Raw genomic sequence first — 10,682 nt, forward strand, 5'->3', positions numbered from 1 at the left:
CGGGCCCGTCCGAAGCGCCTCCGCGCCAGCCAGCCCCGCAGGTGCCTCTGCAGCAGTGTGCAGGCCGCCCTCAGCCGCTGGTACCGCAGCTCCTCCAGGTAAGCCACTTGCCCAGCCCGAAAAAACACCTTGTTCTTCCCACACTGGTACTTGCTGGGATCCTACGTGCGAGGGTGGAGTCAGTCCCAGGGACAAAACATACCCCAGCCAGGCTCCCCCAGGAGCGATGCTCCTCGGGCCTCTGAGCTCCCCATCCAACCTCCCATTTCTCATCTCCCCCACTTCTGTACCACACTGGGCACCCACACGTGGGGACAAGCATCTGCAAGGGACACTCTGGTACCCCAGCTGCACCCCCCCGGGCAGGGCACGCACTTGGAGCAGTCTCTCGAGGGCAAGGCTGCAGATCTGCTTCTCGTCAGTGCCCATCAGCTCCGCTCTGCTCACCAGAGCCCTGTACCTCTCTAAGAACTCCTGGTACGTCCACCTGCGGGGGACAGAGCAGGCTCAGAGGTGCTGTGGCTGCAGAAGGGGCTTGGGGGGGGGCCCGGGGTGCTGCTGAAGCAGGGGGGTACCTGGAGGGGTACCCTGAGGCACTGATCCGGATGGTTTCCAGGACCCCACAGGCTCGGAGCTGCTCCACTGCTCGCCTGGAGTCAAACCTGGGGCAAAGAGGCGCTGGTCTGGAACGGGTCCCAGCAGGGCTGGGGCAAGCGAGACAGAGCGAAGGGACAGCACTGCCCCACAGCATCCCCAGCCCCTCCCCGGGCAGGCACTCACACAAAGGGCTGCTTGCCGTCGTTGGGTTTGATGCAGCGGATATAGTGCGCCGTGGTGCTGCCCAGCATCTCCATCAGCCGGTTCAGGGAGGCTTTGAACTGCAGAGGACAAGGCAAGCGTGGTCAGGGCCAGCAGGAACATCCTGGGGCTCGTGGGGTTCCCTGGGCCAGGACACAGATGGGTCCTGGTTGTCCAGGGCCAGCACGTATCCCCCCACCCACCACATACCTGGCTGGAGATGGTCTTCTTGCTCTTTTGACTACTGGGCAGGGATCTGCGGCTGGGGCGAGCAGCCATCCTGGGGCCACTGGACCTGCGGGACTGCAGGGACGTGGGGCCGTCCCCTTCCTCCGGGAAGAGCTCAGCGAGCAGGGCACACTGCACAGAGCGGAGCCGAGAGCCAGGCAGACCTTGCAGCAAGCACCACCCAGCACCCAGCGCGCCATCACCCCCAGGAGACACAGGCACAGGAGACCACGGCTCCAGAGGCCAGCCCAGCGCACGGACCCCTGCCCCAGCCCAGCTGTGCCCCTGCCTGCCGCTCCTCCCAGGAAAAACCAAGTGCAACCACAGGCACCCGCCCAGATGCGCTCCAGAGCCCTCCAAGGTGTCCCTTACCTTCTGCCAGGCCCACGCAGGATGGAAGGAGAAGGGACAGCGTTACAGACCTGGAAGCAGCAGGACACTCCAGCCCTCCCAGCAGGGAGATGTCCCAGGTCCCCCCCAGGATGGGAAAGGCCAAAGCAGGGAAAGGTGGTGGGGAGCACCCACATCCCCAGGCACCCTGACCGCAGCCGTGGGGCTGTGCCAGCAGGCGGACACGGCTTCACCCTGCACGGTTCATACCTCCTACTCCACCGGTCCTGCTCAGCCCCAGGGCCACGAGCCAGCCAGGCTCTGCCCTACACAGCCCCTGCTCGGGGCGGCCCTCACCTTACTGGCTTGCAGCAGCCCCACCAGCTCCTTGGGGACAGCATCCCTGTTCTTCTCCACAAATCCTTCACACTGGTATTCCACCTGGCAGGAGACACAGCAGCATTAATCTGCGGATTCCCAAACTGGTTTGGTCAGGGCTCTGCGGGGACAGAGTCCGAGGTTTTTGGAAGAAATCCTCGCAGGCATCCGAGTGGTGGCTGCACGGCCCAGCTGCGAGGCTGCTGATGGGAACCATCACAGCTAACATTTCCATATTTTTACCCTCAATTAAAGAGCTGCAGCAGAGCCAGCAGCAGCCACTTCCCAGCCTGGGAGGGTGCAGACAGCTGCCACAGACACCCAGGACAGCGGGACACTGCAGGACCCGCCACCAGCAGCTCCAGACCAGGCGCCCGCTGGTGCGGAGCCGCTGCCGAGCCCCCCCCGCCAAGGGCTGTGCTGCCACAGCTTTCCCTACCTTGCCAGCAAAGTGCCGGACAACAAAAGCATCTCTTGGCCTCTTGGGCTTCTGGAAGTAGGAACTGCTGAGATGGGTTTGGTAAAGTTTCTGGGCCCAGCTTGAATCACTGCCTTGGGGCATCTGAAAGGCAAATGGGTCAGAAGAGGCGGGGGGGAGTGTTGCAGCTCTGGGTGGCCTCCGCAGCCTGCTCCCAGAGCCCTTCTCCCACCTTGCACTCCTCATTCAGCAGGTCCAGGATGCCAAGTCGGCCCTCGATGAGCTCAATGCAGGGCTGGTTGTCACAGAACTCAACGAAGACCCAAGGGATCTCCTCGGTCACATACTCCTCCTGTTCCAGCTTGAAGACGTGCTGGAGGGCAAGGAGAGCAGAGCAGGACTGAGCCAGGAGGGGACAAAGGTGGCCAGCCACCACGCAGTGGCTTGGTTTCCACAAGCAGCCATTCTCCTGGAGCAGGAGCACTTTGGGAGAAAGGAGGGGACCATGTCCAGGTCCAGCGGACTCTTAGAGCCCCGTGTTTGCAGGGACTGAAGCACCAGCCACATTCAAGGCAGAGAACACCAAAGGTGACAGCGCAGCAGAGATGAACAGGCCCCACCCTCCCCAGGTCCCAGCAAGGACACACATCTGGGTGGTACCCACCAGGTTGAAGAGCTGCTGTAGCTTCTCATTGGCATAGTTGATGCAGAACTGCTCAAAGCTGTTGAGCTCAAACATCTCAAACCTGTGGGCAGCAGAGACCTGCCTGAGGCAGCTGCCAGGCAGAGTCCCCCAGCCAGCCACAGGCACCGTCCCATGGCCCAGCCGGAGCAGTTGGTGGCCACAGACCCACAGCTGAGGCAGGAGCAGGACCGTGCTCTTCCCGGCAGCCCAGGAGAGGGGAGCTGCTTACCCATAAATATCCAGGATGCCAACGGAGGTGTGGTGGCCCTCCAGGGACCGCAGGGCATAGTTGACCCTGGTCACCATCCATCTGAAGACTTGACCATACATATGTTTGGCCAGGGCATCCCGGGAGTCAAGCGCTTGTTGCCTGGAGAGGGGCTTCAGGAAGGTCTCGCCAGCAGTGACCAGCTTGCGGTGGCAGAGCCAGCGCATCACCTGCGAGGCCTCGACGCCCAGCAGCGTGCAGAACAGCCCTAGGGCCTCATCAGCAGCCTGCAAAGGGACGGACACCGCGGTATTGCCGAGATGTGGCTCCTGCGGCCAGCACAGCTCCCAGGCCACTGCGAGCTGCGGCGCGCAGGCAGCTCTCGCCCACCTCCACAAAGCAGCCGTCCCCACGGCGGTCCCTCCCTCTGACCACGATGTTGCCCAGGTGCAGGATGGCCACCAGGATGCTGAACAGCTCCAGCTGCTCGGCCTCGGGGACACCTGCAGGCACAGCACAGACGTGAGGGGCGCCCCCCACCCCTGCATCACGCAAACCAGAGGGGCAGGAGTGGTCAGGAGACAGCCGGGCTCCCAGCACTGGGATGTCTGACACCGGCACTCCTACACCAGCATCGGGGGGGGTAGTGGGACAACCAGCCCTGCCCGCCCAGTACCCAGGAGCGAGAAGGCATGCCGCGTGCTGTCCAAGTCGGCGGCATCGCTGGTGCTCTGGGCAGCGGCACACTGGCCCTGGCAGGTGTAGTGGAAGGACTCTGCCCCACCTGTGGACGAGATGTATCAGGCTGTAAAGCGGCACAACGCACCCCACAGGGGTCCCAACCACCCTTCTCCCACCCCGGGGTGCCCAGCAGCAGCAGAGCCTCCTCCAGCACCCAGCCGGGGAGCGCGGGAAGGGCTGGCAGCAAGCTGTGCCGTGGGGCTTGCGGGGGCACTCACGGAGACCCAGGCCCTGGAGCTCAGGCAGGGCGGCCGAGGCACAGAGCTGGTAGAAGATGTGGTAGTTCCTCTCCGCTTTCGCCTGTGGATGAGAAAAAAAAAATAATCACTAAGAAGTCAGGACACTTTAGGCCACCCTGCTCCCCTGCAGAGGTGCTGCAGCCCCAGATGTGGGGACAAGGGACATCTTCCCCTCTCCCAGCTCAGCGCAGCAGCTCTGGGGCTGCTTCCCCAGGAGATGCCCAGGAGGAGCACCCTCCTGCTCCATGGCACCCCAGAGAGTCACCTGGAAGGTGACACGGGACTTCTCCAGCAGGTAGGTTTTGATGGTGGCCCCCGTGACACGTGCTTGGCTGAAGCCGATCTCAATGTACTTCCCAAAGCGGCTACTGTTGTCATTCCTCGTTGTCTTTGCATTCCCAAAGGCCTGGTGGGGAAGGAGGGCAGGTGGTTTTAGTTGACCCCCGATCTCCAGGTGCTCTGGAGAAGTTCAGTCCGTGCCACCCATTTTACAGGGAGGGGACGGACAACACAGACACGGCATCACATCAGGGATACAGGCCCCGAGGAGCATGGGGAGAGCCTGCAGGGACACCCCAGCTGTCCCCGCGCAGAGCCTGGGGACCCAGGGGGACTCACCTCCATGATGGGGCTGGAGGCCAGCACCTTCTCCTCCACGCTGGAGTTGCACCGAGAGCCCCCGACAGTGGTGAAGTATCTCATGGCGTACTTGGCCGACGCGGTCTTCCCCGCGCCCGACTCCCCACTGATGATGAGGGACTGGTTCTTCCCAAACCTGCCAGAGAGGGACGTGAGCTGGGGACCGCCTGTGAGCCACCAGGACCGCTCTTCACACAGGCCACAGTCCAGAGGGGCTTCAGCCCTTCCCCACTGCAGCCCCAGGGACGCTCCCACACGATGCTCTCACCTCACCATCTGCTTGTACGCCTCCTCCGCCAAAGCAAAGATGTGGGGATCCATGTCCCCCATTTCACGGCCGCTGTAGGCGTAAATCACCTCCTCCTCATAGATGGGCAGCGGCTTGTAGGGGTTGATGGCGACAAGGACGATACCTGGAGGAAGAGGACGGTGTAAAGGGCAGAAGGAGCACCTGTCCCAGGGAGCGACGGGGAGGCAGGGGGGGTGCGCAGGGCTCACCGCAGTAGGTGTAGATGGCGTTGGCCTCCAGGAAGCGCCGGCGCAGCGAGTGCAGCACAGCCGGCTCGTGCAGGTAGCTCAGGGCCACCAGGTCATCGGCGCCCGAGAGGCAGTCGGGGTTGCAGAGAGGTGGAAGCTGGAACTCGATGGGGTAGGCCAGTGCCTGCAGGGGTGGAGACGGAGCAGGACAAGAGCTGAGCAGGGTCAGGCGGCCCCACAAAGGCGGGATGGGTCTGCGGGGAGCAGCACAGCAAGAAGGATGCTGTCTGGGGGCCGTGCTTGAGCTGTTAGTCACCGGGAATCGCAGCCCAGCCAGCACGGCTAGCGGAGCTGGAGGCCTTTCGGGAAATCAGGCAGGAGCAGGCGGTGAGGAGCAGCTCACTGGGCAGTCAGGGAACATAGGGAGCCAGACATAGCCGCAGCCATCTGGGCTCCCCTCAGACACCAGCCAGGACATAGCCAGGCGATGTTTGAGCCTCTCCACACCCCGCTGAGGAGCCCAGGCTGGTTTGGGGGTGCAGAGGTGAACTATGTCCCATCAGGGGATGCCCAGCCACTTGGCAAGCACAGGAGGGACCTGCTGGGCTGCACAGTTCCAGCCTTACCGAGCCATCTTCCAGGCGGAGATGGAGAATAGCATCTCCTTCCTTATAGCTTCTGGTTATTTCTGCCACCCTCCAGACTTCAACGCTGTCAGGGATCCACACCCGGGCACCCTGCAGGGACACAGAAGGGAAGGGACCCCTGCAGAGAGCCATGACCAGGAGACAAGGGAAGCACCTGGCCACCAGCCCCCGGACCAAACATCACAGCCCCCCCCCGCCACTTAGAGTCAGCCCAGTGCTCAGCATCGCCATGGGACCCAGCACCCTGCTAGGGACCCCATGGCCCCTTGGCTCCTGCAGCCAGGGGTCCCACCCAGCTCTCCGGACGTGCAGGAAGGCGCCTTTGCTGGAACCTCACTTCTCCCCAGCAGTGCTGCCTCCACCCCACCCAAGGGTGTGATCGCTCCCGCTGCTGCAGGGGAGGTTTCTGGAAACACTGAAGATGCCAAGCACGGGTCTTCCCAAACACCCACTGCGCCGGGGACGAGCACCACGGCTCAGCCGGGAGAGATACCAGGCTTGAAAGCAGATGGGCGCAGGACAGATCCCTTGCCAACTACCGAGCAGATCCAGACACCGTCACCAGCTCTGCAGACCCAGCAGCATCAGTGAGAAGACAAGTCACCCCATGCCCTTTTCACCCCCCAAGATTTGTAGCTCCCCGGGGCCAGCCACAGGGTAACTTTGTGCCAGGGACCAGCTGTCCCCACGGGCCCGGTGTTCCCTGCCGCCAGCCCCTGCCATCTCCAGTTTCCCTCTGCAGACTCCGGTGCTGATGAAGTGGGAGTTCTGCAGCCTGGCGAGCCCTGACTTCCCTCCGCACCCAACCCTGAGCATTAACACCTTCCTCACGCCTGGAAAAAGCCTCTTTGGAGCCACCCTGCAGGGAGCAGGAGCCCACGCTCAGCACAAGCGAAGCAGCACACCGCCACAGGGGTAAAAACTAGACCAAACCCCCTCCGAACCCTGCTGCAGACATCCTGTCAGCTGACGAGAGGGTGAATACCCAGCCCGAGCTGGCACCGGGTGACCCACGCTCCCAGGCCAGGGAGCTGCAGCTCCTGCTGCCCCCGCTCCTGGCGCGGGTGCCCGCGGCCCCGCTCTGTGCTGAGCTGTCAGACACCGTTTTGGCAGCTTCTGTCAGGCTGTGGGGAGCAGGGACTGCTTCCTCCTGCTGCTCCGAGCAGGCGGAGATGAGGCCGCATCACAAGCTCGAAGAGGCAGGAGGAACCTAATGGTGGCAGCTTTGCTCTCAGGCCGAGCTGGGAGCGTGCGTCCGTTTCCCCCAACTCTGGGAGCTGCGGCAGAGCAGCGACAGGGCTCTAACGCGTCGCGTTCCCACCCCAGCAGGCTGGGGCCAGCCTCCTGCTAGAAACCAGAGCCTGAAAAACCATAGCCTGAAAAACCATCCGGGTTTTGCTGATTTTGCAAATCCAGGGAAGCTGGCTGGCAGCAAACGTTTCCCAGGTCTGCAGTGTGCAAGGCACATGCGTTAATGCATCATTGAAGTTGGTCAAACAAGCACCGAATAGGCTGGAAATCTGGGGAGGGGGAAGGAAGGGCCTCAGCTTTGGGTTCACATCCAAGAGAGTCGCCAGAGAAGGGAAGGTCTGACTCTGCAGCCGGAATGAAGAGGGCGGGAAGGGGATCGGGACGCAGGGGCCGAGCGGCGGCGATAGGAAGCCATTATTTTTTATGAGCAGTAGCCGCTGGGGGGAGCGAAAAGTGCACGATGTACAGCTCCCCGGCGAGGCACTAACGGGTTTGAGTCCGAAAACCCGGCTGGACAAGAGAGCATCCCTGCCAGCCGGCGCGGCTCGCCCCTCGGCCGCTCCCCAGCAATCCTCTGAGGGGGGATGCTCGTGTGGGCACAGCCCGGACGGTCACCTCGGGGCTCCTCGGGGCACTTGGCTGGGTCAGTCACGCTGCCACTCCGGTCCCAGCCTGGCTGGCAACGTGGGACGAGGCAACCCACAACGAGCCCCTTGTTTTGCCCAGACCGGCACCTCAGTCACGACAGCGACGGCTGCTGCACCTCTGACCCCTGCAGAGATGCTGGTACCCTCCTGCCCCCCAGCTGATGTACACTCAGGGAGAAAAGACCACACTTCGGGTCTTCCCTAAGCTGTAGCAATCATTTCTGATACACAGCAGCCAAAGCAAGAGCCTGTCCTGCCACCTGCTCACAGCGGATTTGTCCTCAACAGGCAGAGCTGGACCAGGGCGGAGGATGCGAGCCAGGCTCAAGGGGATGAAGGCAGCCAGGCCAGATGGTGGCCAGGCAGCACCAAACCCTTGTTCTCACTCGCGATGAGCACCCCTGCAAGATGCTGCACTTCCCAGGCCATGGGCCCCTGGGTGTCACACACAGGGTGGGCTGATGGGCCACCAGGCACCCTGCAAGGGGCCATCAGGCCGGGTGCCAGCAGGGAGGTGACCCAGGGGGACATGCAGGCCACAGCACCTGCAGCCACGCCGGGTGCTGAGCCCCTGGGGGAGGCACGAGATCCCCCAGGTCTGCAACAAGCACCCCAGACCCACGGGCAGGGCCCCCCCAGCTGCCGCACCCCCCCCAGCTGCAGGGGGACGCAGCCCTTCCAGCTCCCTCCGCAGCACCCCGGGGTGGGACCCCCCGGGCCCCCTCACCTGAGTGTACAGGTCCTCCGTGGCCATGGCACCCCCCACGCTGCTGCCCGTGCTTCCACCCCCCCTGCCCGCGGTCCCTTTATGGCCGCTAATTGCTGCTAATTGGAGGGGGATGGGGTGTGGGGTCCCCGCCCCACTCCACCTCCCGCTCCGCCCAACAGCCCCTCCCCGGGCCAGAGCAGCTCCTGGGGGGGGGGAGGGTACTGTGTGGGTTCCCCCCACCGGCTGCCGCACCCCAAGATCCCTCCCAGCTCAGGCACCCCAAGGGCCCCCTGTGCAGGGCTCTGTGCGACCCCCATCCAGGACACCTCCAGAATCCCCGTAAGAGACACCCCAGGACCCTGCTTGTGACATCCTGAGAAGACTTATCTGGGACACCCCCCCCCTTCCCAGGACAGCCCAAACTTCCCCCCTACCTGCGACACCCCAAGAGCCCATCGAGGGCACCCAAAGACCCCTCCTATCTAGGGCACCCCAAAACCGCCCTCATCCAGGGCACCCTGGGCCCACTCTGAGCCTTGATCGCCTGCACCCCAGGTCCCCCATCCAGGGCACTCCGAGCACCCACACTCCACCACAGCCCCGTGGCACCGGCCCCTGCTCCCCCCTCGTCAGAGAAACTCCGGTAACGACGAAAACCTGTGGCCACAGCACCAGCAGTGTACTGAGGGCTGTCTGTGGGTGCCGTGGCCCACGGGTGCTGCTGTCTGTGGGTGCCACTGTCTGGGTCCTCACTGCCCATGGGTGCTGCTGTCCCTCCAGTGCTGTGGTGGCCCAGCCAGCCCCGCAGAGCTGGGACAAAGCCTGGGTGACTGGCTGCCACGTGGAGGTGGCGGCTGGTGGGTGCGGCTGGGGACAGAGGGATAAGGGGATGCCCAAGCAGGGCGAGAGGAGGGGGATGGCGAGCAGCACCGCCGTGCCAGGAGCAGCCGTGGGGACAAGGAGATGAGACCCACCGCAGGGTCACCCAGCCTGGACAGGGACAAATCCACCACAGGAGGAGGCCGACGTCCCCATCAGTTCCTGCTCCTTGCCCCGAGCACCCCAGCTGGCTTTGCCGAGCCTTGGCCCCAGAGCCGGTGCCGCTCCAGGGAGGCCAAAGCCACCCCAGAGGTGGCAGCTTTGGTAAACCCACCCCCTTCAGCGCGACATGGCAAGCAGGGCCGTGGAAACGTCACCACCCCACCCTCGCCCCCCAAGAGGCGAGCACATTTTGCAACAGGGAACACACATTTTCTGATTAAATGAGTAAGGATTCCCTAAGTGCCCGAAGGTTTTCCAGGGTACGTGGTTCATTAACAAATCACGCAGGCGGGTTCACGCCATCCGCAGCCCGTGGACACAGACCGGAGCTCCGTTAAGAGCTGAGCTTTCAGCCCGGGAGAAAACGGGCGCCCAGGCAGGAGCGACCGCTCCCCAAAGGGGTCGATGACACTTTCCAACAGCCACCTCGAAAGCCCCAGCCCAGCTGGGGACAGTCGTGGCAGCGGAGCGCGCAGCGGCTCCGGCACGACGAGACGCGGTGACAAACTGTGCCACGGTGGCCTGATGCCAGCCGACGGCACCCAGGGGAGCACTGAGGCCCCGGGGCACGTCTTCCCCATCACCCCATCCCACATTGCACCCCATCCCACCCCAGGGAGCCACGGCTCGGCCACCCACAAACCACCAGCTGACGTACAGACCTGCAGGGGAACGACCCGAAACCAGAGCAGGGCAGCTGGTCCCGAGGACGCTGGAACGGCCGCCCAGGGGCTGCAGGCAGTGAGACACCGTAAGTAGCACATGAATTCATATATAGTAAAAAGTCTTTATTAAGAAGGCTTTGAAGTCAAAAAATAAAACTCTTGATACAATTTTCATAACCGTCAAGTCAGCTCAGCAAATATATAATCAGTACTTTAGCCATGTAAGGTTAAAGGTCCGTTATTTTCTTTTTAAAATAAAATATATTTTAGTTTTTAAAATTTATTCAATAAAGTACATATTTTCCTATAAATTCCCTACATATACATAAAGAGGTAAAAAATAAAAAAATAAAACTAAAAAAAAAAAACAAAACCCAACCACAAAATAAAAAGGAGATAGAAATCTGTCTGGGTTTTGCGACATGGCGTTTTAACAGTGCCCCCTCTGTCCCGCGAGCTCTCCCACCCAGACCAGCCCCTCCCACCACGACCCCCAACCTCTCGTCACACGTTTTTGGGCAGTTTTCACATTGGCAAAACAGAAGATAGAACTGTGTTACAAAAAAAAAAAAAAAAAAAAA

The 10,682-nt window shown here is 62.2% G+C and overlaps 1 protein-coding gene across 1 annotated transcript in view; it reads right to left on the reverse strand.

Moving 5' to 3' along the window:
- LOC113489484 (unconventional myosin-Vb-like) overlaps positions 1 to 8,440 on the reverse strand; it is a 15,709-nt gene extending 7,269 nt beyond the window's left edge. Inside the window, exons 1-20 of the mRNA XM_026865207.1 lie at positions 8,414 to 8,440; positions 5,768 to 5,878; positions 5,163 to 5,325; positions 4,933 to 5,077; positions 4,644 to 4,800; positions 4,291 to 4,431; positions 4,005 to 4,086; positions 3,722 to 3,829; positions 3,436 to 3,548; positions 3,067 to 3,332; positions 2,817 to 2,898; positions 2,385 to 2,525; positions 2,174 to 2,296; positions 1,714 to 1,797; positions 1,399 to 1,401; positions 1,009 to 1,158; positions 781 to 878; positions 576 to 662; positions 376 to 487; positions 1 to 161 (exon numbers count right to left, since the gene is read on the reverse strand). The exon at positions 1 to 161 is cut by the window's left edge and continues 51 nt beyond it. Of these exons, the coding sequence (XP_026721008.1) occupies positions 1 to 161; positions 376 to 487; positions 576 to 662; positions 781 to 878; positions 1,009 to 1,158; positions 1,399 to 1,401; positions 1,714 to 1,797; positions 2,174 to 2,296; positions 2,385 to 2,525; positions 2,817 to 2,898; positions 3,067 to 3,332; positions 3,436 to 3,548; positions 3,722 to 3,829; positions 4,005 to 4,086; positions 4,291 to 4,431; positions 4,644 to 4,800; positions 4,933 to 5,077; positions 5,163 to 5,325; positions 5,768 to 5,878; positions 8,414 to 8,440 (2,354 nt within the window). The remainder of the gene's footprint in view (positions 162 to 375; positions 488 to 575; positions 663 to 780; positions 879 to 1,008; positions 1,159 to 1,398; positions 1,402 to 1,713; positions 1,798 to 2,173; positions 2,297 to 2,384; positions 2,526 to 2,816; positions 2,899 to 3,066; positions 3,333 to 3,435; positions 3,549 to 3,721; positions 3,830 to 4,004; positions 4,087 to 4,290; positions 4,432 to 4,643; positions 4,801 to 4,932; positions 5,078 to 5,162; positions 5,326 to 5,767; positions 5,879 to 8,413) is intronic.
- Between the last annotated feature and the right edge of the window lie 2,242 nt (positions 8,441 to 10,682).

The sequence above is a fragment of the Athene cunicularia genome (assembly GCF_003259725.1).
Source record: "Athene cunicularia isolate RWA chromosome 28 unlocalized genomic scaffold, athCun1 chr28_part2, whole genome shotgun sequence".
In the NCBI taxonomy this organism is placed as follows: domain Eukaryota; kingdom Metazoa; phylum Chordata; class Aves; order Strigiformes; family Strigidae; genus Athene; species Athene cunicularia.